Source organism: Jaculus jaculus, chromosome 3 (genome assembly GCF_020740685.1).
Source record: "Jaculus jaculus isolate mJacJac1 chromosome 3, mJacJac1.mat.Y.cur, whole genome shotgun sequence".
NCBI lineage: Eukaryota > Metazoa > Chordata > Mammalia > Rodentia > Dipodidae > Jaculus > Jaculus jaculus.
The window spans coordinates 87,966,834-87,992,942 of record NC_059104.1 but is presented as its reverse complement, the minus strand read 5'-3'; the positions used below and the strand labels follow the sequence as shown (position 1 = coordinate 87,992,942).

Genomic DNA, 26,109 nt, shown 5'->3' with positions numbered 1-26,109 from the left:
CTCAAGGTCCCATGTAAGCCATATACACATGGTGGCGCATATGTCTGGAGTTCATTTGCAGTGGTTAGAGGCCCTGGCGTACACATTGTCACTCTCTCTCTCTCCCCTTATCTCTGTCTCAAATAAATAAATAAAAATTAAAAATCTTAAAAAAATTAATAAGTGTAGCCAAGTATGGTGGTACACGCCTTTGATCCCAGCACTCGGGAGGCAGAGGTAGGTGGATCATTGTGTGCTTGAGGCCACCTTGATACTACAAAATGAATTCCAAGACGGCATGGGCTAGAGAGCAAGACCTTACCTCAAAAAGCCAAAAAAATAATAATAATAAATAAAAATTAATAATTATAAAAGGAATTAGTATTCAATAGGCATATAGCAAGTACTTAACTGATCTTTCCAGACTGTTCTCTGGATTCTTTTTTGTTTGTTTGTTTTTCAAGGGAGGGTCTCACTCTAGCCCAGACTGACCTGGAATTCACTATGTACTCTCAGGCTTGCCTTGAACTCACCACAATCCTCCTACCTCTGCCTTCCAAGTGCTTGGATTAAAGGTGTGCGCCGCCATGCCCAGCTTGTTCTCTGGATTCTTGACATTAAGTCAGAACGCTCTTCTTAGGGAACCAGGATGATACTTCCAAAGCACAGCCAGATCAAAGCCCTCCAGCTAGTGACAAGCTTTACTTGATCTGGGAGACTAGACAAGTATAGTTAGACTTCAGTGCTGAGAATATACATTTCTTACCAGCAATGGAGAACTGCAAAGATGAAACAAGAGGCAAGCACAGTGGTGCACACCTGTAGTCTCAGCACTCAAAAGGCTGAGGCAGCCAGGCGTGGTGGTGCATGACTTTAATCCCAGTACTAAGGAGGCAGAGATAGGAGGATTGCTGTGAGTTTGAGGCCTCCATAGTGAATTCCAGGTCAGCCTGGGCTAGAGTGAGACCCTACCTCAAAAAAAAAAAAAAAGGCTGAGGCAGAAGGATCAAGAGTTCAAGACCAGCCTGGGCTGCACAGTCACCCTGACTCAAACAAAACAAAAAAAACAAACAAACATGAAAAGAGCCAAGTCTGATGGTGCAGGCCTACAGTTCTAGCTATTCAGGAGGCTAAAATAGGAACATTGCTAGTTCAGATCTGTTTGGGCTAGCCTGGATTACTTAACAAGATTATTTTTCAAAATAAAAAACAAAATGGGAGCTGGGGTGGTAGAGTGCTTGCCCAGCATGTATGAAACACTATGTTTAATGCCTAGCACTGCCAAAAAAAAAGGGGGTGGGGGGAGAACCACAGCTCAAAATTGACTCTTCTAATTAAGTAAGGCATACAAAGGCCACAAAAATCCTAGATGAAAAAGAACCTAGGATACATGGCAGGAAGACCAACAACCAACATTTCCATAACTTTCCTATAATTTCTAAGCAAATTTGAAATGTAAAAAACTCACAAAACCTGGGCTTAGGGACATGGCTTGGTGGGTAAGAGCATTTCCAAACAAGTGCCTTTAACCATTGAACCATGTCCCCAGCCCAAGACCATGGGCTATACAAGCATAAGGACCTGAGCTTAATCCTTATTACCAATATTAAAAAAAAATAAAGATAGATATGGCTACACATATACACCTTAACCTCAGTCCTAAGGGGGCACAGAGATAGGTTCATGGCTGGTTAGCCAGTCTAACAACAACAACAAAAAAGATGGTCAAGCTCTAACTTCAGTGAGATACATCTCAAGGAAATAAAGCAGAAGAATTATAGAAGAGGACATGCAACATCCTCCCCTAGCCTCCACATGCATGCCTAGCCATTCTTATGCAACGGTGCACATACAATACACACAAGGACCCAAAAACTAGAGTTTGAAGAGAAAGCCAGCCTTTGGTTGTTGTTTCTGACTTTATCAGAGTACAGGGAAACACTTGTCACTTAAAGCAAACTTTTATGGTTGTGTATCTTTCCTTTCAAATGATTCCAAACTCACAAGTAAAAATTTTACATATTACCAAAAAGGACCAGGTTCTTCTGTTGGACAACACAACTCAAAACTCCTTTTCTCCAAATCCCCTAGTAATGTCTTGACTGGGAATCTCCTCCAAGAATATCACCATTACTACATACCATTCAAAACAAATGGAGAACCTGGAGAAAAGCTACTAAGAACACAATCTATGCTCAGTCTATTTGGCCATGGTTTCTGGAAGCCAGGGTTCAGTGATAAATGGATCCTCCTCAATCTGAAGACATGAAGGCATCAAAACGAGACTCTGAAGACCCCCGCCTGCCCACCGCTTATCCTTGATGTCAAAGTGAAGGAGCGAAGAAGGTCTGGTGTTTCTGGAGCAGTGCTCAGCGGGATCGCAGTGGTTTTGCATAGATTGGCTCCAATAAATGATGAGTAAGAACCAAGAAGAGGCCTCCAAGAAAGATAGCACTGAGGAGAGCCAGCAGGACATAGCGGCCAATGAAAAAGCCATCCACGATCTGGAGAGAGAAAACATCACAATGCAGTCACTGCTACTCCGGTGTCTTGCCTGTGTTAACCTGAGAGCTGATGAATGTGCAGAGTTTCTTTGCTCATATTTGTAAGTTCCAGTACCATCTTGCTGTTGGAGAGTATATGAGCAAGAAAATCTTTTCTCAGCTTTGTGAATAGAAGATACAAGAGTTCTCTTTAATTTTTAAAGGACTGTTAAAGTAGGAAACAAATGGGTCAGTGGCAGATTTTATAAATGCTTTGAAGTTCTTGAATGAGTCACTTTATGCTGTGAAATCAGTTATCTAAAAAAGGTAATGGCAACTTGCTTGGTCCTAGAAAGGCTCATTATTGTTGTTAAAACACTTTACTATGTTGAATTTGAAACAAATAGTAAAATAAAATAGTATAAGAAAGTACCATGCATGTATGTTTCAACCCTAAAAATCATCAACCCATTGGCTTTTTAGGAAAAAAGGGGTGACTTTTTTTCAACTTTTTATTGAAAACTTCCATCCATACAGGCAATATACCATGATCATACTCCCCTCCCGCTAACTGCCTTTTCCCCCTTCCCCTGAATCCCTTCTTTCCAACTAATCACTCTTCTATTTTGATGTCATTATTTATTTTTCCTCCCATTACACATGTCTTGTGTAGATAACATCAGCCACTATGAGGTCATGAATACCATGTCCACTTTGTGTCTGGAAGACAGTAATAAGTATTCCTCCCTTCCTTTGGCTCTTACATCCTTTTCACCACCTCTTCTGCAGTAGACCCTGAGCCTTGGAGGGTATGATAGAGATGTTTCAGTGCTGAACATACCCCTATCACTACTTCTCAGCACCTTGGTGAGTTGAGACTCATGAGGTAACTTTTTGTGGCAGTTTGGATATAAAATGTCCCCCATAGCCTTGAGCGTTTGTGACTAAGACCTAATTTACTTAGTCCTTTGCCTTTGGGCACTGGAACCTTGATGGAGAAGGAGTGGTGCTGAGGAAGGACACAGGGGTTGATTAGTGCAGCCTGCTGGGTGCTCAGAGGTAACTCTGCTCAGTCTTGCTGCTCTCTCCATGCTGCTGAGGTATGAAGATGTGAGCTGGCTGCCATGCTTCTCCACCATGATAACACTTCCCTTTGAAACTAAGTCTGGAATAAATCCTTCCCTCCCATAAGCTGCGTTTGGTTGGGTGTTGTCCCAGCAATAAGAGTTATGAACCCTAACATCTTTTACCCAGAATTCTAAGGGAGAGAGAAACTGTCCACTTGCCTAAGAGATTAAAATACTAAGAGGGTAAGTAACTTGCCATATCATGCAGCTGGTTGCCTGGTAACCAGATATGCCCAAGGCCCCAATTCTACTGGTCCTTGTTGACAAGAGTCTTTAATGGCTCTACCCACTTGTCTGCCATTCACTGTCAGAGCTCGACTCCCCCCACAGCTGAGTGTTGGTGCTTAAATTTGGGCACACAAAAGCATTTAGTGTTCAGACCTAATGGAGCAACATCATAAAGTAAATGCTTGACTTATGGAAGGAAGCCTTGAGGACCCATATCTACAAGAGACTCCCAAATACCTGAAGGCAATTGTTACCGTCTAAGTAATGGCCCAAAGGCCCTAATCCCCAAACTCTGAAGATGTTTAATTACATAGCACATGTTGCCAACTAGCTAAGCCAGGGAGGCTAGCCCAGATAGCTAATCCACATGGGCCCAATGTAAATAAGTTGAAGAGACAGAAAACACGGTCAAAGAGAGATGGCAAGTGTAAGCAGTGTGAGAGGGATCCATTGCTAGCTTTAAAGGCAGAGGAAGGAGACTATGAGTCAGAAACTAGGAGAAGCCTCTACAGCTAGAAGAAGAGAGGGCATAGATGTTCCTCTAGAACTATCATAAAGACACAAAGCTCTGCCAACCCTTTGATGATGGTATCCTTCTAACCTACAGAGATGTATATAATAAATCGGTCATGAGCCATTATGTTTGCAGTAATTTGTTACAGCAGCAATAGAAAGCTAATACAGTGTCTATGTACAATGTAAATGTCACACCCAAGGATTGGTATGATGAGTGAGATCTAAAGACAAGAATAAGGTTGGCTACAGCCACCCCAGCTGCTCTAGAGGCAACTTGCAACAAAGGTCAGTTTGATAAAACAGCTTTAACATAACTTTGACCTTGGCTCCAATACTGAACAAGTCTCTGGCGGGCTACATGTCTGCTCGTTCGACTGTTTCACTTTTTAATTAGCCAATTAGCAGGCCTTGGGTGCAGTGGGCCCAGGCCATGTATTATTGATACAGTATTGAGCTAGGCTACCATGGGAGCTGGCGCTCAAAACCTGAAAATGAGAACACCAATTCTGCTGGCCATGCTGACAAACATATTTTGCTCAAATCCCATTCTCTCCTGAGTCTGAAACTCATATGAAAGAGTAGAGGGACTGATCTAGAAACAGTTTTGCTCTATGCCTTCTACAATAATCATGTCTACATTAGTCTAGAAATATGACAGTTTTTATCACTCTTTTTCCTTAAAATCAAAGATGCTGGGGTGGGAATTTACACTCAGAGTGAATGCCAAATGCAAACAGAAAACCTGGCATCCACGGAAATAATTCCTTGAATTTATGTGGTAAGTATAATTTCCCTGAGAATTCTTAGAACTAATGTTCTTCCTTTCGCCACCATAAGTCTTAGGTAGAGTTGAAGGTATATATTCATTTTACTTCAAAAATTATATAAAAGTTGCTAATCCATGAGATCTGTTGAATAGCTTCTGAGACTCAGTTACCTTTTCAACAATGAAGATTTTTTTGGTGGGGGGAAGGCGGGGTTTGAAGTCGGGTCTAATTCTGGTCCAGGCTGACCTGGAATTAACTATGTAAACTCAGGGTGGCCTCAAACTCATGGCGATTCTCCTACTTCTACCTCCCGAGTGCTGGGACTAAAGATATGTGCCACCACGCCTGGAAACAATGAAGATTTTGAAAACAGAACTAGCTTCAATCCTTACTCTGCCTCTTCCTGGATAGGTATTGCCTTGGGCAACTTACCTTAACCTCTTATAGCATCCTTAGTTAAAATGGTGATAATAATAGTATTTATCTCATACTATGTTAAGGTTATTGTAAGGTTTAAATGAGATGATAAAAATAAGATGCTTAGTGGAGGCTGGCACGTGGTAATCCTTTAAGACATGTTAACTATATTCATTGTTTCTACTAAGAAATTAAAACAGCATTGGATAATGGAAGGACCATGAAAAGGAGTAAATGAGACTGAAGTTGTCAATACCCTTAGCAAAAGTCTGTGGGGCTGAGACCAATCACACATGGTAGAGTTGGAGCCCCAAATCAGGAATGAATGAGAAGGTGTGGAGTCTGCAGAAAAGGACCATGGAGAGGTGATAACAACAAATTTACAGGTGTGTGGGGGGGAGCTGGAAGATATGGATCCAGGAATAAGAACAAGAAGATTATTGATTAGTCTGGAATTCATCTCCAACTTTCCTTGAGCTGCCCACAGACAGGCTCCTCTTTCCCTCCTCTTCTCTATGGAAATGATTCTACACCACAGGGGGAAACAGTCTACCACAGAGAGATGGAAAATGTCATTCAGCATCCTGACAGCATGGTATCACTTTAAACTTAGGATCTGAAATTCAGAGCCAGGGTTACCAGGAATAGGAACACCTCACTGGTTCCTATGCTCATTCCTGTCATCCCTCTTTCTCCATCTGCTCAGTAGGGGCAGTTTTCCACACAGTCACTCAACCTGATATAACTGCAAGATGGGGCAGATCATAAGGCAAATCACAGCCTAATGGGTTTGTGGGTGGGATTCAGAAGATCATTTTCCCAGGTGAAGAGACAACCTTCTCTGAACCTACCCTAGCACTGTTTGAACAGGGCAATTTGAACACACCTCAGGTTGCAGAGTGGGTGGGAAGAGGTCTGGGATTAGGGGCAAAATGAAACCTAATAGCTTTACCTTCATTTCACCCTCTGGCTCTGGGAATTCACTGGCTCGTGGGAAAAGCAGTAGAACTGATGTGATGATCAGAGCACCAAGCAAGACAAAAGTGATAGAGAACCTGGGGATGAAGAGACCAAGGATTTTAGAAAAGTATTAAAATCAGTGCTTGTAGTTTCTTTTCTAACCAGTTCAACCTGTACTGGCTCTTTCCTGGGATCAGAGTTCTATGCTTCAGTCCCCTAGCAATATCCAAAGCCGAGCTGTTTACAAAGTCCTCCATCCCTGTGCTGGTTTGAATGTAATGTCTCCCATTACCATAGATTCATGTATTTGAACACATGGTCTCCATCAAAGTGGCACTATTCGGGAAGGTTATGAAACCCTTATGAGTGGAACTTTGTTGGAAGTGTGTCAATGGAGTTAGATCTTGAGGTGTTACAACCTGGCCTGGCCTGGCCTTTGGTTTTTTACTTCCTGCTTGTTGCAGTCAGGTTTGCATTGCTGGCAGCAAACACCTGACCAAGAGCAACTTGTGGAAGAGAAAAGAGTTTATTTTGGCTTACAGACTTGACAGGGGGCTCTATAATGACAGGGAAAATAAGCAGAGGGTGGACATCACCTCCTGGCCAACATCAGATGGACAATAACAATAGGAGAGTGTGCCAAACACTGGCAAGAGGAAGCTGACTGTACCACCCATAAGTCCACCCCCAATAATACAAGGCCTCCAGGAGGCTTTAATTCCAAATTGTCATCAGCTGGGGACCTAGCATTTAGAACACCTAAGTTTATGTGGGACACCTGAATCTAACCACCACACATGGATGGTACCAGATTCTGGCTCCTGCCTTGATTTATTTCCCTACTGTGATGGACTCTACCCTCTGGAACAATAAGTCAAAATAAACTGTCCTTCCCTAAGCTGCTTATGGCCACATTTTTTTTCTTTTTATTTTTTAATTTTTTGTTTATTTATTTGAGAGCGACAGACACAGAGAGAAAGACAGATAGAGGGAAAGAGAGAGAATGGGCGCGCCAGGGCTTCCAGCCACTGCAAACGAACTCCAGATGCGTGCGCCCCCTTGTGCATCTGGCTAACGTGGGACCTGGGGAACCGCACCTCGAACCGGGGTCCTTAGGCTTCACAGGCAAGCGCTTAACCACTAAGCCATCTCTCCAGCCCTTATGGCCACATTTTTGTTCACAGCAATGGGAAAGTAACTGCTGTAACCCCAAAGCCTTTCTTCCTAGATAGGCAGCAACTAGGTGCATTTCTATTTATTCCTAGGAATGCCAACTTCCCAACAATGGGAATTCTTAGTTTTTGTTTGTGCTTCTATATGAAACACAATTGAGAAAAATCAAGGCAATGCTACCCCTTACTTTGATTATTTTTAAACCAGAACATGTCAGTAAATGCCATAATTCTCTGCTTCTTACACTGTCCCACCAGAGTGTAACTGTAGAGTCTTCAAGTCATGTTACAGCCTGGCATGAAGGGATGGCTGAAAGCCTCCTTATCGTGTCTGAGCCCAGGCTAGATAGAGCCTTAGGTACTGGACAATACATTTGCCATACATCTGAACAATTAGGAAAAACTCCCACGTACAACCCCCTAGAAATTCCAAAGCAGATTTTCTTGTCATCTCTTGTCTTCCTCTCATCTCCTCCACAGTGAGAACTGAAAAATAGACTTCCCTTCTCCTCCCACCCCTGCCTCAGAGCATAAATAACACAGTTAGTGCTTATAATAAGAGGTTAAAATGCAACTCATTCAAACTGCCAGTAATTACAAAAATGATCTTCTGAATTCTAAATGTTTAATGAGCGTCAGCGATTTTGCCTCTAATTGCTTTTACCTAGGACTCACAGCTGGAAAGAAGGCCTTACCTAGCTATCCCGGAGGCTCTGGACAATAGCACACACAGTAGCAGAACCAACACCCACAGCAGGGCGAGGACGAACACGCCAGCACCCACTCCCAGCACCATGTCGGCCATCCTAGAGGACAGAGACACACAGCATTAGCTTGAGCTCTGGCCAGACACTGATCACACCTGCTCCTGGTATTCAGACAACACACAGGCCTTTAACTTTCAGGAATGCCCAGCCTGAATCCCTTAACAAGAACTGGGAATGTAGAACCCAAAGTATTCTTTGCACGGGGAGCAGGACTGCTTTCTGCTCCACATGTGCCATTGCAAATTTGGTCACAAGTTCTACTTTGACTTCTCTCATCAGCCCTCAGCAGAACGCTGAGTCCATCACAAAAGCTAAACCCAGGACTGCTGCAAGACATTAGTGCTAAAGCAGAAGTTGAAGCCTAGTTAAATCAAAGACACAAACTTTGACTCACTAGCTAATCACAAGACAAGAATTTCCTCTCTATTGTTATTGTTATTATTATTATTGGTTGTTTTTGAGATAGGGTCTCATTCTAGCCCAGATTGACCTGGAACTTGTTCTGTAGTCCCAGAATGGCTTCAACTCGTAGCAATCCTCCTACCTCTGCCTCCCCTCCTGAGTGCTGGGTATGCCACCATCTTGGTTCTACTCTATTACTGAGTTTTGTTTTTTCCCCTGCAAAACAAACAAAACCTTCAGTTTTTAAAAGACCAGCCATCACTAGTTTGGGACATTTACTATGTGCTAAGTGCATTACAGGCCTGGCTAATTTCATCATGGTAAAGAAAATGGATTAATTATATCCATGGCACAGAAGAGGTAAGTGCTGTATAACTGTTAGTTTCCTAATTGTGGCTTGTAATAACAGAAACTCTTTCTTGTACTGTTTTTGAGACCACAAGTCTACTAAAGGCATAGGCTGGGCCACATGCTCCCTTAAGGAAAGGACACTTCTTGGTGTATTTTAACTTCTGGTGGCACCAAGCATTCCTTGGCTAGTGACTAATTCCACTAACTGCTTCCATCACCACACAATATTCTCCTTGTCTGCCCATTATAAGGTTGTCATTGATTACCCTCTAGTAATCTAGAATGATCTTGTCACAAGACTCCTACCTTAATTATATCTGCAAAGACCTTTTGCCAAATAAAGTCACATTAATAGATTTCAAGGGTCAGGTGTGGACATATCTTTCAAGGGGCCACCACTGAGCCCACTGCAAGGTAACATCATTCTACAGGCCACCTTGGTTTTCCTGCACTATCGGAGACAAATTCTAAGAGATCAGATTCTTCTTAGGTTGCTGGTTTTCTTTAAGTGATGATTTAAATTCAATGAGAATAGACTGAGATGTTCTGATGTAAACTTACTGGAGAAGAGACTCAAAGCATGCACTGCTTAAAATAATATATACCCAGGGGCTAGATAGATGGCTCTGTAGATAAGAGTGCTTGCTGTGTAAGCCTAAATACCTGGGTTTGACCCATCACTCATGAAAAAGCCAAGCATGATTAGGAATACCCGTAACCCCAGCACTGAGAGAGGCAGAGAAAGGATTGCAGGAGCTTGCGGGTCAACCAATCTGACCAAAAGATGGCAAGCTCCAGGTTCAGTGAGACTTTGTCTCGAGGAAATGAGGTAGAAGAGAAATAGAGAAGGGTGCCTAACATTCTCCTCTGGCCTCTGCACCCGAGCACACATGTATCTGCACACATACCATGCACATGCACACACCAGAATACTGTAAACACACATCAATAAAATACATTTATTCAAACAATATTTGTGATGTGCTATCATATAAATCATTATGTGACAAAGGTAAGTAAGATGTATCTTTTGGGCTAGAGAGATGACTGAGTGGTTAAGGTGCTTGCCTGTAAAGCCAAATGACTCAGGTTCATTTGCCACCATCTACATAAAGCCAGATGCACAAATTGATGCATTTGGAGTTCATGTGCAGTGGCTAGAGGCCCTGGTGTATCCATTCTATCTGCCTCTTCTCTCTCTCTCTCTCTTTCTCTCCCTCTCTCTCAAACAATTTTTTTTAAAGAAGAAGTATCTTCTAGAGAGGGTTAGATCCACTAGAGAACAATGTGACCTGAACAGCTATCCACAGTACAAGATAAAAGCTGGACAGAGAAGGGTTCCAAGGGAGGTACCTGTACTGGCACATTTGGGAAGGCATCAGTGTAGCAAGATGACAGCAGGGGGAGCACCCACCTGCTTCTTTACCCTCCCTGGGAGCACTCTGCCCTTGTTTGAATAGTTAAGGCATTATACAACAATTATCATGCCATCATAGCAAATGAAAACGCATCATATTTAACTATCAAAAGATTCATACTATATTTTTTAAAAACTAAAAGCAGTTCTTTACAAAAGCAAATGAAAGAGGCTAAAAATATAGACTTTGAAAAGGATATATAAGTCAAATACTAACAAAAAATATCAAGGGAAAATGGGGAGATGGATGTCCAGTTTTACAAGATAAGAAAACTCTGGAGATAGGTTTCAGTTTTAAAAAAATATGCTAATGCCGGACATGGTGGTGCACGCCTTTAATCCCAGCTCTCGGAAGGCAGAGGTAGGAGGATCACCATGAGTTCGAGGACTCCCTGAGACTACATAGTGAACTCCAGGTCAGCCTGGACTAGAGTGAAACCCTACCTCAAAAAAAAAAAAGCTAAACACCTTGAACCTAAAAATGGTTAAGATGGTGAACTTTAATTCATGTGTTTTGTGTCACAATTTAAAACAAAACAAAATTAGTTGGTAAAGCAATATTAGAAAAAAATATATAAAGCTTAAAATATTAATAGAAACAGCCACAACGGGATAATTTAGCAAAAAGATACACCTTGAAGCAAACATGAACCGAATAAAAAAGTCTCAAAGTATATATATATATATATATATATATATATATATATATATATATATATGTATATATATATATATATATGTATATATATATAATATATATATTATGTAAATATATATAATTATATTATAAATATATAATATATAATATAAATATATATAATATACATAATTATATTATATAATAACATATAATATGTTATATATATTATATAAATATATAATTATATTATATAATAATATATTATATATTATATAAATATATATATACTTATATTATATATAATAATATATAATTATCTCCAAAATTGAATTAAGAAGAAAAATACTACAACAAATGGAAAACCCAGAAATTTAACAGATTCTAATTTCAGTACTAGATTAAACATAACAAGTGAGAATGGCATCTACTATTCGCATTATTCAGAAGCTGTGGAACTGGGCATCAAAGCAAGACCTGCAGGCAAAGCTGCAGTTACGTTACCAGGAGATCACCAAGCAAACCCAGCTACCTCTTAGGCTGCCTGTGGGCCCCAGCCATAAGCTCTCCAACAATTACTACTGCACTTGTGATGACCACCAGGAAGCTGTGCCCTCTTCCATCATCTCCTCACAAATGGTGCTAGTGTCAGACAAGACGGCAGAAAGCTCAGCTGTGGCAGCCACTGAGAAGAAAGCAGTGACACCTCCTCCTCCCATAAATGAGTGGGAGCTGTCCAAGGACCAGCCTTACCTGCCCTAGGCCACCTGGCCATAGCCAAAGGGCTACCCTACTGATTTTACTCCTGGGATTCCGTCTGGCGATGATTGTGACCTAATTTATAACAAATACATGGAGCTTCATTATCAAAAAGAAATTGAGAATGGGCTAGAGAGATGGCTTAGTGGTTAAGGTTACTTGCCTGCAAAGCCTAAGGACCTGGGTTTGATTTCCCAGAACCCAAATAAAGACAGATGCATAAGGTGACACATGCGTCTGGAGTTTGTTTGCAGTGGCTACAGGCCCTGGCACACCTATTCTCTCTCTCTCAAATTTTATATATGTATATTTTTAAATTAATTAATTAATTAATTTGGGTTTTTGAGGTAGAGTCTCACTCTGGCCCAGACTGACCTGGAATTTACTTTATTGTCTCAGGGTATCCTCAAACTCATGGTGATCCTCCTACCTCTGCCTCCTAAATTTTGGGATTAAAGGTGTGTGCCACCACGCCCAGCTATGAATAAAATATTTTTTAAAGTGAGAATGAACTTGCTAAAGAACAGACCTCAATGACCAATTTGTGAAAAGGAACTCAGCTTCACTCGTCATCAGGAACGTGCACATGAGAACCAAAATGCATTGCCTCTGTGTGTCTACCAGAATGATTTACATTAACATAAAGCATTAGCCTGGACAGAGTAACATAATCCTCATAAACTACTGTTGGGAGTCTAATTAAGCAGGGAATGGTGGCTCATGCCTCTAATTCCAGCACTCAGAGGCTAAGGCATGAGGATCCCACGTGTGAGGTTAGCTTAGGCTATAAAGTGAGGTCCTGTCTCCAAAAATGCTCCAAAATCAAAAAGTACAATAGTTACAACTGCTTTGAAAACTACTGGTAATATCTACTGAATATTTACTAAAGCTCTTCTACTCCTAGGTAAATCCCAACAGAAACATACATATGAGTCACCAAAAAAATGTGCTCAAGAAGTTCAGTATAGCTAATAATAATAAATAAATAAAAAGAAAAAAAAGAAATCACACATATATCTACCAAAAGAATGGATAAAGTATAGTATTATACATACAATCTAATTATACACGGTGATAGATCAAGATGAATAAAATTCAACTATATATTAAAGTGTGGATGAATTTCAAATACTATGTGAAAAAGGATAGAAGTTCATACTGTATGACTCCACTTATATAATGGTCAAAAAACAGGTCTGGGAGTGGGGAAATGGCACATGGACAAAGTGCTTTCTGTGCTGAGGACCTGAGTTCAATCCCCACAGATCACATAAAAGCTGTATGCTGTGGTGGGCTTTTATAATCCCAGTGTACCTACCAAAAGAAGGAAAGCAGAACAGAATTTCTCTGAAACCACAAACAGAGCAAGGAACAATGAGACCCTTCCTCAAAAGAAAATGGAAGGTGAGGACTAATTTGAAAGTTGTCCTCTTACCTCCACATGTGTGTGGCACACACATCCTCTAGTCATAAACATACACACTAAAAGAAATAATTCAAAAAACAGGCCAAAGTACTCTGAGGTGAAGTCAGGAGTGTGTGTACCTTGCATGACTGGAGGGGACATAAGGCGCGTTTCTGTGTTGCTGATCAAATTCTGTTTATTGAGCTACTTGGCTTTGCTAATTCTGATAAACTATATCTAGCTGTACATTTAGGTTTTGTTTCCCTTCTTGTATGTTAAACTTTACTAAAAAGTCCACTTTAAAGAACTGTAGGGGATACATCAGCCAAATGCAATATGTAAAACCTGGAGGTGGGTCCTGACTCACACTGCAACTGTAAAACGCTTTTGATATGACTGGGGGGATTGGAATTGTCGCTGGATATTTAATATTAGGGGAGTGACCTTTTCAAAGTACAAAGTAATTTTCTTTATGGTATACACACATACACAAATAAGACATTTCAGAACAGGGTGTCTAGGCACCTCATGTTACTGCAGGGAGAAGAAGAGAAGATACTAAAATAAAACAGGTCATGAGCTAGTTGTTGAGGCTGAGTGATAGATGTATAGATGTTGGCTGTACTATTTTCCAAATATTTTAATATATTTGAACTTTTGTGGTAAAAATACATGTACATGTATATATAAGAATAAATAAGGCCAACAAAATTTGTAAGATTTTTGTACTTAAAATTATAAAAATCATAAAACTTTATTCATTTTCTTTAAGTTAAGTAGCTAGAGAATTACAGCAGCCCAAATGGAGAAGTAACTCATACTCCTAGACAGGATGGCTTAATCAAAAGATTTTAATTTTAATTCACTGCTAAATTCACGGTAATTCTAACTGAAAGCCACAAATAATTTTTTTATAAAACTGGAAAATGAATCCCAAATTCATACAGGAGAGTAAAGATCCAAGAATAGCTGACACAGTTCTGGAACTAGGATGGCAACCTGCCTTTCTTGCTGCCAACTGCCGCAGACAAATTATACAACCAAGGTAATTAAAACAGTGTGATGGTGGCACAAAGACACATGGACTGGTGGCATGAAATTCAGCACCCAGAAACAGACCCACGTATTTTTGAGAACTTCCTACAGGAAGGATTTGGCTGTATTCATCAGTGGGTAAGGGTTTCACAGTGGTGGTAACACAAATGATTATCCGACCGGAAAATCATAAAACTCAACCTCTACTTTGTATCATGTACAGAAGTCGATTTTAAATGGAAGTAATTCATAATGAAATAGCATATGTTTAGCTATGTGAATGTTCAGGCTGACTACACAAGAATGCATAATGAAGTACAGCAGTCAGATGCTTGCACCTAAACTTAGAATCACCACAAGCGCTACAGCTACGTATGCAGACTATGCAGGTGTGTTGTGCTGGCAACTCAAATACCACGAGCTGTGCTGCCTTCAGTTATGTGAGTTTTCTAGAGGGAGGAACAATTCTTGTTAAGGTTCCAAGCTACAAATTAGTATAATTTTTATGATTTACATTAGAGTTACATTCCTGGAAATTTTGCTGTATTAAACTATGCCAAAACTACATTATGTTAATATAAAAAAATGGAATGAGGTTCTAGGCCCAGATATCTTGTATAGGAGGCAGTATCCTTCTTCATTTGAAGCCTGCCCCATTACACAGCACCTAGAATCTCCATCCCTGTGGTATCTTCCAAACACAATAACTAAATATGCCCTTTCCAATTCCAAAATGCTCTCCAGAGATATGGTACCTTCTTAGAGAAACACTGTTTTAGAAAACCTTTCATATGAAAAAACACATACAAAGACCTTCATTGCAGCTTCATTTATAGCAGGAGAAGAGCTAAAAAATAAAAAAGTTAAGTGCCTATAAGAGACTGGATACCGTATGATATGCTCATAATAAACACTTACAATGAATAAACTTGAGCCACCCATATTGATATGAATGTAGCTCAAAAGCAATGCTGAGTGACAAAAGTAGGCTACAAGTAAGGCAGAGTGGTATACACCTGTAATACCAGCATTTAGAAGGCTGAGGCAGGAAGATCTCTAGATCCAGCCCAGCGAGACCCTATTGCAAACAAATATAGTTAAATGAATAAATATAAGTTGTAAAATGAAATCTATAATATGATACTTATATTTTAAACTTGAAAGAAAACCCTAAAATAATACACATTATTTATGATGTACATATATACAGCAAGAGCACAAAAATATGGCTATAAATACCACACAGCAATTTGAATGAGTGCCTCTAAGGAGGGAAGAGGGAAGTGGTGTGGGGCCACCAAGAAAGCACAAAGCATTTGAACTAAATCTGTGATGTTTTGTTTCTTTAAAGAGCAAAGCTTAAGCAAATAGAAAAATGTTAATATTTGTTAATCTGGCTGGTGGACATATTTGCTACACTACCCAATGCAATATTCTCTAGCTCTTAGAAATGCAGGATATTTCTCATTTTTTAAAAAGTTAACGAGTAGCTGGGCCTAGTGATACAGACATATAATCCTAACTAACTAGCTGGCTGAGGCCAGAGGATTCCAAGTTCAAGGCCCACCTGGACAACTTGGTAAGACTCTGTGTCAAAATAAAAAGTTAAAAGAAAAGAGTGGCAGCTTTGCTCAGTAGTTGAATACTTGCCTAGTATCGATCCCTAGTATGGAGTGGGGAGGAAGACAACTGGTGACAGGGGTGAATGGGGCATCCATGAATTTACATGAATTAGAATCAAAGACTAAAGGCAAGTGATCAGGAAGGAGACCTGAGGTTGAATTGTTAGCTTTGGAAATGGAGATGGGTTAAGGGAGATTAGGAATGACTCAAATTTCTAGCTTAGTTGACAGAGCTGTTGGTACTACCCTTAAGAAAACAACTATTTAAGGTTAACTGGTGGTGTCTTAGATACACAATACACAATACACAAACTACACAATAACCTGCAATACATGGACCAACTTAACACCTAGAATACAGGAGAAACGATAGCTGAAGCAGGTACCAACAGGTACTGAGCTGGGCTCAGTTAGCAGAGCCCTTGCTCAGCATTAGTTACTAGGTAATCCCCAGTAATGTGTAAACTAGGCATGGGAGGGTACTCATGTCATCACAGCACTCCAGAGGCAGAGACAGGAAGATCAGGAGTTCAGAGTCATTCTCAGCAACATATCGAGTTCAAGGCCAGGCCCTTCAGGAGATCCTGCCTCAAAAACAAACAAACAAACAAAAAGAAAAAAAACAAGAAATACTGTTCTTCCTTTCCTAATATCTTAAAAAACTCATCAGCTCAGGAAATATCAGGTTACATATGTCCTATAACTCTTAAGTAATGAGACAATTAGTCACAAATGCTTCTAAAATTGAGGTTCATTATGATACAATGAAATCACATGTTGCAGTCAGGTTCACATTGTTGGCAGAAATCACCCAACCAAGAGCAGCTTGTGGGGAAAAAAAAAAGTTTATTTTGGCTTACAGATTCGAAGGGAAGCTCCATGATGGCAGGGGAAAATGATGGCATGAGCAGAAGGTAGACATCACCTCCTAACTAACATTAGGTAGACAACAGCAGCAGGAGAGTATGCCAAACACTGGCATGAGAAAACTGGCTATAATATCCATAAGCCCACCCCCAGCAATACACTGCCTCCAGGAGATGTTAGTTCCCAAATCTCCATCAGCTGGAAACCTAGAATTTACAACACCTAAGTTTATGAGGGACACCTGAATAAAACCACCACACCATATATTTTCTTACTAAGCATGGCAAGGAAGGACTGGGTGAGTATACTATTGGATGTGGCTTTACAGGGACAAACATGTTGTCATTTATTTTGCAACTTCAATATAAGAGTAATATTTATGATCATTTCCACTATTGAAAAAAATTTTGAGAGAGGAGATCACATCTCCCAGGTTGGCCTCTAATGTGCTAAGTGCCCAAGAATGACCTTGAACTTCTAAACCTCCTGCCTCCATCTTATCAGTGCCACTACACCCAGTTAATGTGGTGGTGAATCAAACACAAAACCTTGTACATGTTAGGCAACTAACTTGCATTCACAGACCCCCAAATAGCTAAATTATTGTCAATGAGATGATAAAAACAAGAAGTTGGCTTCACTTCTGCCTGCCTGCCCCACCCTGAGTAGGGACACTCAACCTATCACACACCCCAGCCCATTCAGTACCACTAGTACAGCTCTGGCCCACACTGGGGAGCTAGCCCTTTTGGCACTAACCTGACTCCCCCCAGCCTGCCCACCTGCATTACCCTGACTAGTGATACCTGAAATGATGCTCTCTCCAGGCCCAGGCAATGAGTTGGCTGTTCAAGGTCCAGCTGAGCACTTCTGGGCCCCATTCAGTTCTGTGAATACAACCTGAACCTTGCAGGATCAGACTGGTGGATATTTGACAGTGACTTTGCATCCCTGAGTAGAGACTGCCTGAGCTGGTCACATGCCCCAGCCTGGCCCCACAAAGAGATGGGAGGAACAAGGAGGAAGCCTGCTCAGCTTCCTATGTTTCCAGCCCAAATCTGAAGGTAGACTGCCATCCCATGTCCACCTGGATCAAAGCTGACCAGGCCACTCAACACAGGCTCTACAAGTGTCATTGTTGGTGCATTCTCAGCAAGATAAAAGAATTATCTCCAGATGGGCCAACCCATCTGGAAAAGAAGGCAAGATACCCCAACCAAGATTGCCTAGCCTCATAGTTTCAAATGAAAGCTACTTCAAGGAAATTCCAGACATAGGATTACAAAATGCAATTATGATGCACAAATTCAGCAACTTTTTTTTTTTTTTTGGTTTTTCAAGGTAGGGTCTCACTCTGGTCCAGGCTGACCTGGAATTAACTCTGTCATCTCAGGGTGGCCTTGAACTCATGGCAGTCCTCCTACCTCTGCCTCCCGAGTGCTGGGATTAAAGGCGTGTGCCACCACGCCCGGCTCAACTTTTTTTTTTTTTTTTTTGAAGTAGGGTTTCACTGTAGCTCAGGCTGACCTGGAATTCACTATGTAGTCTCAACGTGGCCTCAGACTCATGGCAATCCTCCTATCTCTGCCTTCCAAGTTCTGGGACTAAAGGCATGTGCCACCACACCTGGCATATTCAACCAACTTAAAAGGCCATGAAAAAAAGCTAAATAAAATGTAAGAGCATCAAAAAGGACTCAATAGATAGCTGAATGAAATGGATGAGAATAAACACACACAAAAAAAAAACAATTCAATGGACAATGGAATGAATTCAAAGAGGATATGATCAAATACAAGAATAAATTCCAAGAGACAATAAGAAAGTCAAACCAAGACAAGAAAATGTAATTCAATAAAGAGATGGAGACACTGAACAAAAACTTAATGAAAAACAAAAATGAAATATGTCATTAAAAGGCTCTCCAAGAGGGCTGGAGAGATTGCTTAGTGGTTAAGGCACTTGCCTACAAAGCCAAAGGACCCAGGTTCAGCTCCTCAGGACCCATGTAAGCCAGATGCACAAGAAGGTACATGTATCTGGAGTTCGTCTGCAGTGGTTGTAGGCCCTGGCTTGCCCATTTTCTCTCTCTCTCTCTACCTGCCTATTTCTCTTTTATCTCTCTTTATCTCTCTCAAATAAATAAAAAATAATAAAGTACTATTTTTTTTAAAAAGGCTCCCAAGAAAGTCTCATCAGCAGAATAGATCATGGAGGACAAAGTATCAGGGCTTGAAGACAAGACAGAGAAAACAGATCAATGTCAAGTTTAAAAAACATACAAACAGAACATGGGAAATGTGGGACACTTAAAATGATCAAACATCCATATCACAGATACACAAGAGAGGGAAAAACTACAGGCCAGGGCATAGAGAATATCTTCAATAAAATTATAGAAGAAAATTTTCCAAATCTTACAAAAGAAAGGCCCATCCAGGTACAGGAGACACACAGAATAATGAAGAGACAAGACTAGGGAATAAAGTCCTCCATGTCACGTTATACTTAAAACACTAAGCCCAGGAAACAAAATCAGCTAGTCACTTATAAGGGGGAGCCAATCAGATTTACAACTGATTTTTTTTTTTTTAATGGAAACTCCAAAAGCAAGAAGGGCTTGGAATGGAATATTTCAAATTCTGAAAGGCCATAGGTGCAACTTAACTACTATACACAGCAAAATTATTCTCCATAATAGAAAGTGAAAGAAAAACTTTCCATGATACAAGCCAGCTTTATGAAGTTATGAGCAATAAACCAGACATACAGAGAATATTGCATGGAATACCTTGCACTGAAAGAGAAGACTAAACCACACACAAAAGTATAGGAGGGGAAAAAAAAAACAATAAAACTAGAACATACCTGAAAGCAAATGAAGTCAAAGAAAACAACAAACTCCACAAAGTCTTCAATTTGATAGAAATTAACTCACACCTCTCAACTTATAACTCTGAACATAAGGGACTCAACTACCCAATCAAAATATACAGACTAGGCTGGGCATGGTGGTGTAAACCTTTAATTCCAGCAATTGGGAGGCAGAAGTAGGAGGATCACAGAGTTAAAAGTCACCTTGAGACTGCATAATGAATTCCAAGTCAGCCTGGGCTAGGGTGAAACCCTACCTTGAAAAAAAAAAAAATACAGATTAACAGGCTGGATAAGAAAAGTCAATCCATCAATTTGCTGTCTTCAAGAAACCCAATTTATCATTAAAGATAGATATCAGCTAAGAGTGAAAATATGGAAAAAGATATTCCAAGCAAATAGAAACAAGAAACAAGCAGGTATGGCTACACTATCTGACAATATAGACTTTAAATCAAAAGTAATCAAAAGAAAGCCAGGCGTGGTGGTGAATGCCTTTGATCCCAGCACTTGGGAGGCAGAGGTAGGAGGATCACAGTGAGTTCAAGGCCACCCTGAGACTACATAGTGAGTTCCAGGTCAGCCTGAGCTACAGTGAGACCCTACCTCAAAAAAAAAAAAAAAGAAAAAAAAAGAAAAAAGAACACGGTAATCAAGAGATAAAGATCACTATATACTCATCAAGGGAACAAATCAACAAGAGGATATGATGATCATAAACATATATGTACCAAATACAAGCATGCTAAATTTTATAAAGTAAAATCTACTAGACATTAAATCGGAAATAAATCCAATACAATAATAGTGGGTGACTTTAATACCTCACTATCACCAATAGATAGATTTTACACAACAGATCATCCGAACAGAAAATACAGAAACAATGGGGCTAAACAAAACCACAGATAAAATGGACTTTACAAAACATTTCATTCAAACTCTACAGAATACACACTCTTCTCAGTAGCTCATGGAACCGTCCCTAAAATAGATCATGTATCAGGACATAAAGCAAGTCTCCACAAATTCAGAAAAGTTGACATAACTTGCTGTATTATATCTGAGCACAATGCAATAAATCTAGAAATCATCAATAACAAAAAGAGAGAAGACTCTTTAGACAGATGAAAAAGGATTAGAGATGAAAAGGAGACATTACGTTAGATTCAAATGAAATTGGGAGAATCATGAGAACATATTGCAAAAACCTATATTCCACAAAATTGGAAAATCTAAGGAAATAGATGAATTTGTTGATTTACATAATCTACCAATGCTAACCTTAGAAAAAATAAAATATCTGAATAGAACCATAACATGTAGTGATATTGAAGGAGTAATTAAAAGCCTCCCAATGAAAAAAAAAGGTCCAGGCCCACATGGATTCACTGCCCAATTCTGTCACACATTTATAGAAGAACAAAAACCATTGATTCTCAAATTACTTCACAAATAACTTGACATGAAGTTGGCATTACACTAATACCAAAACCAGACAAAGGCACAACAAGAAAATTATAGACCAAACCATGATGAACTTATAGGCAAAATTTGTCAATAAAATCATTGCAAGTCAAATCCAAGAACACATCAAAAGTATCATTCACTGTGATCAAACAGGTGTCATCCCAGGGATGCAGGGGTGGTTCAATATATGAAAATCAATCATCATAATACATCACATAAAATAGACGCAAAAAAAGTCTTTCACAAAATATGACATCCCTTCATGATTAAAACACTGGAGCTACTAGGGCTGGAAGGACCATATCTCAACACAATCAGGGCTACATACAACAGACCTACAGCCTATATCATACCAAATGGAAAAAAGCTTGAAGCATTCCCATTACAATGTGTAACAAGACAGGAGTGTCCACTCTTCCCATTGCTACTTAATGTAGTACTTGAAATCTTAGCGTGAGCAATAATACAAGAGAAAGAAATAAAAGGGATATAAATTTTAAAGTAAGAAGTCAAATTAGCCTTATCTGCATATGATTCTATACCTGAAGTGACCCAAAGACTACCAAAACACTCCTAAATGGGAGCAGGACAGGTGGCTCAGCAGCTGAAGGTGCTTGCTTACCAAGAGTGATGCCCCAGGTTTGGTTCCCCAATATTCACATAAAGCCAGAAACACAAAGTGGTGCATGCATCTTGAGTTCTTCTGCAGTGGCAAGAGGCATTGGAATGGCCATTTATTCTCATATATTCTCTCTCTCTCTGCTTATAAATAAAAACATTTTCAAAATTCCAAAAGTTGATAAACTCAGCAAAGGCAGGATGTAAAATCAACACACAAAAATCAGTAGCCTTAGCCTGGCATGGTGGAGCACACCTTTAATACCAGCACTTGGGAAGAAGATACAGGAGGAGCACCATGAGTTCGAGGCCACCCTGAGACTACACAGTGAATTCCAGGTCAGCCTGGGCTACAGTGAAACCCTACCTTGAAAACAACAACAACAACAAAAATCAGAGCCTTCATATATAGCAATGACAAACATATAGAGAAAGGAATCTGGGAAGCAGTCCCATTTACAATAGCCACAAGAAATTAAAATACCTTGGAATATCCCTAATGAAGGAAGTGAAAGACCTGTACAGAGAAAACATTAAAACACTGAAGAAAGAAATTGGGAAAGACATGAGAAGATGGAAAAATTGCCTATGCTCATGGATCAGAAGAATTAATATCATGAAAATGACCATCCATTCAAAAGCAAAATATAGATTCAATGCAATTCCAATCAAAATTCCAGTGCCATTCTCCACAGAAATAGAGAAAGTAGTCTCAAAATTCACATGGAAGCACAAAAGGCCTCGGATAGCCAAAATCCTCAGCAAAAAGAATATTACTGCGGAAACCACCGTATCTGATTTCAACATGTACTACAAAACACAGTACTGGAACAAAAACAGACATGTAGACCAGCAGAATAGAACAGAAGATCCAGGTATAAGATCTAGTAACTACAGCTACCTGATCTTTGACATGTTAAAAATGAACACTGTAGAAAAGAACAGCATTTTCACCAAATGGTGCTGGAGAAATTGGATAACCACATGTGGAAGAATGAATCTAGCATGCACAAAAATCAACTCCAGATGGATCAAGAACCACATTATAAGACCTAAAAAGAAGAAAAACAAATAGGGAGATCATAGATATTGTCATAGGGAAAGACTTAAGTGAATAAGAATCCAATAGCTCAGAGAATAAGAAAAACAACCATTTGGATCTCATGAAACTGAAAAGTTATTGTACAATTAAGCAAACCATTAACAGTCCATAGACAACCTATACAATGGGAGAAAATCTTCACCAGCTGTACATTTGATAGAGATTTAATATCTAGAATATACAAAGAACTAAAAACTAAAAGAAAGAAGCAGTTAAAAAAAAATCAACCCACAAAAAAATAGGGCAGGGAACTGAACAGAGAGTCCTCTAAGAAAGAAGTGCCAGTGAGCAGGGGACCCATGAGAACCCTTAAACACAGCAGACCTTTGCCAAAGCACTTGTTTACCAACCAGAAATACATGGTAGTACCCTACTGCTGAAGACACCACAGGTTCCAGTTGCAGGACATAGATCATGCTGGAACCGAGATGGAAGCCAGCTGTCTGCTGGCTAGCTCTCATAGTGCTGGAAAGCAATATGTGAGCTGCTGGGTGATAAAGGTCACCAACAGCATGAACAAATGGGATCTTTCAAACTACAAAATCAGTCAGTCAGACAAGATGGCTTTGTACGCTGGTGCAATAGTGGCATACAAGCTAGAGGTAATGAACTACTTTCTGACTAGATATGAGGCACACTCAGCGGGAGGAAATTCATACTTGTAACTGAAAACCAAGTCAGAAGCCTATGGCTAAGGTCATAGACCCTACAGGGACGCCCCCAGTGTTCTTTGGCTAAAAGGAAGGGTTATGCCTGTCAAAATCTTCTAATGTCTACATTTATCCCCTTGGATCCATGCTGCTCTCACTCCTGACTACAGAATCTTCTTTTTACAGATGGCAGTGAATACCAAGATGACCCAAGACCCATCAGCATGACAAGAAAAGAAAGTCTACTATCTAACACACTGCAAATCATCTCTATCATATCTGTCAAGGCCCAGGAAATATTACAGAGGAAGTGACAGATTAAATATGAGTACTGATTTCACTGCTAGCCTGAGAACTTCCTCTGTGGACATGGTGGTAGACACTGCAGAGACTCAAAACTCACCAAAGCAGAAAAATCAGAGGCTCCTGGGAGCTCAACACCAAAATAGAATTATAACATGACCTCCAGTGCTTCAAAAACATTGGTGGAAGACAGGCCAGAAAGATTTTAAGAGCCACAGGATGGGAAGGTGTTTTTTGACGCACTGTCCCAGCAACAGAGTCTGACTGGTGCCTTCATGACCACACAATGATTACTGATTACCCTGCTGAAGAGGAGCCTCAGTAGAATGGGGGCATAGGAGAGGAAACTTTTGCAATGTGTTCTTATAATCAAGTTCTTAGTTAAAAAAAAAAACAAACAAACAAACATAAAGTAGAGATGGAGATAGAGATAACAGTGCTTACTCACTGGGTACAAATGCTTTTAGCTACAAACTTATGTATTGTTAACCACTTCTCTTCTGATCCCACTGAGGAAAATTGTTCTGTTGAGTCTAAATACTTTCTGCTAAAAACATATTTTAAATCATGCACACACAAAAAACAAGTAGTTTTATTTAAGATTCATGTGACTTCTTCAAATATTTGGGGAACTAATTGTTTAGACAACCTGATTCTGAGAAAGTTCATTTACTTAATACCTGTGGCATTTAAGACAAGTAGCATAGAGTAGAAAAAGAATGATTTATAAATTTAAACACCTTGTTTAGTAACTGACAAGAGTAAATACAGGCTTAGCTGTTTTTGTTGTGTTTTGTTCATTTGCTTTTCTCCCTGTAATCCAGACTGTGAGGTCTTTCATTGGAAAGTTTCTTCAGAGCCCTTTGGGGGTGTGTGCAGTATATTCTGTCTTCATCTATGATTGGGTTGGCTCTTTCACCAGCTCTCAGAGAACAGTGAAAAGAGGGACAGTGAAATAACTAACTCCTGCCCTGAGCTCACTGGATTAAAAGTACATACAGCCGGAGGATCTCGAGGCAGAGGATTAATGTTTGGTATAATTTATTGCACAGGACAAATGGAGAGTCTGTGGAGGTAAGGTGGCTTAAGTGCTGCTGGTGGTAGGTGATGCCTCCTTCATTCCCTATTTTCAGACTCAACCTCTCAGAAGCAACAGAAAACAATAAATTACAGAGGTGCTCTTCTGGGGCAAATTCTTTCAGCTTTTTTATCGCTTGTTTCAAACCTTCAAAAGTAATTGGGATGGCTTGGGCACACACCAGTAATCCTAGCACTCAGGAGGCCGAGGAAGGAGGATCCCAAGTTTGAGGCTAGCTTAGGTTACAAAGCAAAATCCTATCTCAAAACAACAAAGTCGGGCTGGAGAGCTGGCTTAGCGCTTAAGGGATTTGCCTACCAAGCCAAAGGACCTAGGTTCGATTCCCCAGGACCCACATAAGCCAGATGCACAAGGCAACACAAGTGTCTGGAGTTTGTTTGTAGTGGCTGAAGACGCTGGTGTGCCCTTTCTGTCAGTAATTGCAGGACAGGACAGTCACACTTTTTTTCTCACTATTGTTTGGGTTTTAAAATATTAATGTCCCACCTTTGCTAGCTACGTCACATGCAAGTCTGGGGGGAAAAACGGGTGGCCAAGCTACCTAGATGCCACCGAAGTGACATGTGCCCATGGAAAGGGGTGCTGTGCTGCCTGCACCCTGGCCCTGTCCTTAGACCCTGCCGGGCGACGGGACCCGGTCAGCTCGCTCCCCCCGCGGGGCCTGCGGCGCCGGTGCCCAGCGCGCTCCCCATCCGAGGCTAGAGGAGCACAGGGTCCCCGCGCCCCATCCTGCTCAGCAGGATTCCTTCCAGTAACTGCAGGAAGATTAAGGTTTCAGATAAACGGTTTCCGAGTCGCTCACTGATACTGAAACAGAAAACATCCTTTTCTTCACGACCCCCACTTAGACATCTATTAGCGCCGGGTCTCAGACCCAGGCCCACCGCCAGAGAGAGGCGGCGGGCGCGGCGCCGCGGTCCTCGCCTTCCCGGGCCTCGGGCAGCGACGGCCACCGCACTTCTCACCTCAGCCCCTCACCGGGCTCTCCAGGTCCCCGACCCGATTCCCAATCAGCCTCGGTCCTACTCCCGCCTCTGAGGTTCGGTCTGCTCAGGACGAATCACAAGTGGGCTTTCATTCAG

The 26,109-nt window shown here is 40.6% G+C and overlaps 2 protein-coding genes across 2 annotated transcripts; one reads left to right on the top strand and one right to left on the bottom strand.

Moving 5' to 3' along the window:
• Positions 1-1,924: 1,924 nt before the first annotated feature.
• On the bottom strand, positions 1,925-26,109 carry Tmem218 (transmembrane protein 218). The gene is made up of 4 exons (XM_004670573.2): positions 25,993-26,109; positions 8,345-8,455; positions 6,470-6,572; positions 1,925-2,483 (listed from the first exon to the last, which is right to left on the bottom strand). Exons 2-4 carry the CDS (start codon positions 8,452-8,454, stop codon positions 2,349-2,351), a joined length of 348 nt encoding a protein of 115 aa, XP_004670630.1. The 5' UTR covers position 8,455; positions 25,993-26,109; the 3' UTR covers positions 1,925-2,348.
• LOC101604848 (NADH dehydrogenase [ubiquinone] 1 alpha subcomplex subunit 7-like) lies at positions 11,644-11,985 on the top strand. The gene has a single exon (XM_045146057.1). It carries the CDS (start codon positions 11,644-11,646, stop codon positions 11,983-11,985), a length of 342 nt encoding a protein of 113 aa, XP_045001992.1.

Bases quoted from the DNA above. Each gene is read 5' to 3' on its own strand.
- Tmem218 (XM_004670573.2), bottom strand. From the start codon at position 8,454: ATGGCCGACATGGTGCTGGGAGTGGGTGCTGGCGTGTTCGTCCTCGCC. The intron at 6,573-8,344 runs GTAAGGCCTTCT...CTTCATCCCCAG, and splicing joins AGAGCCTCCGGGATAGCTAG to GTTCTCTATCACTTTTGTCT. The intron at 2,484-6,469 runs GTAAAGCTATTA...TTCTCTCTCCAG, and splicing joins AGCCAGAGGGTGAAATGAAG to ATCGTGGATGGCTTTTTCAT.
- LOC101604848 (XM_045146057.1), top strand. From the start codon at position 11,644: ATGGCATCTACTATTCGCATTATTCAGAAGCTGTGGAACTGGGCATCA.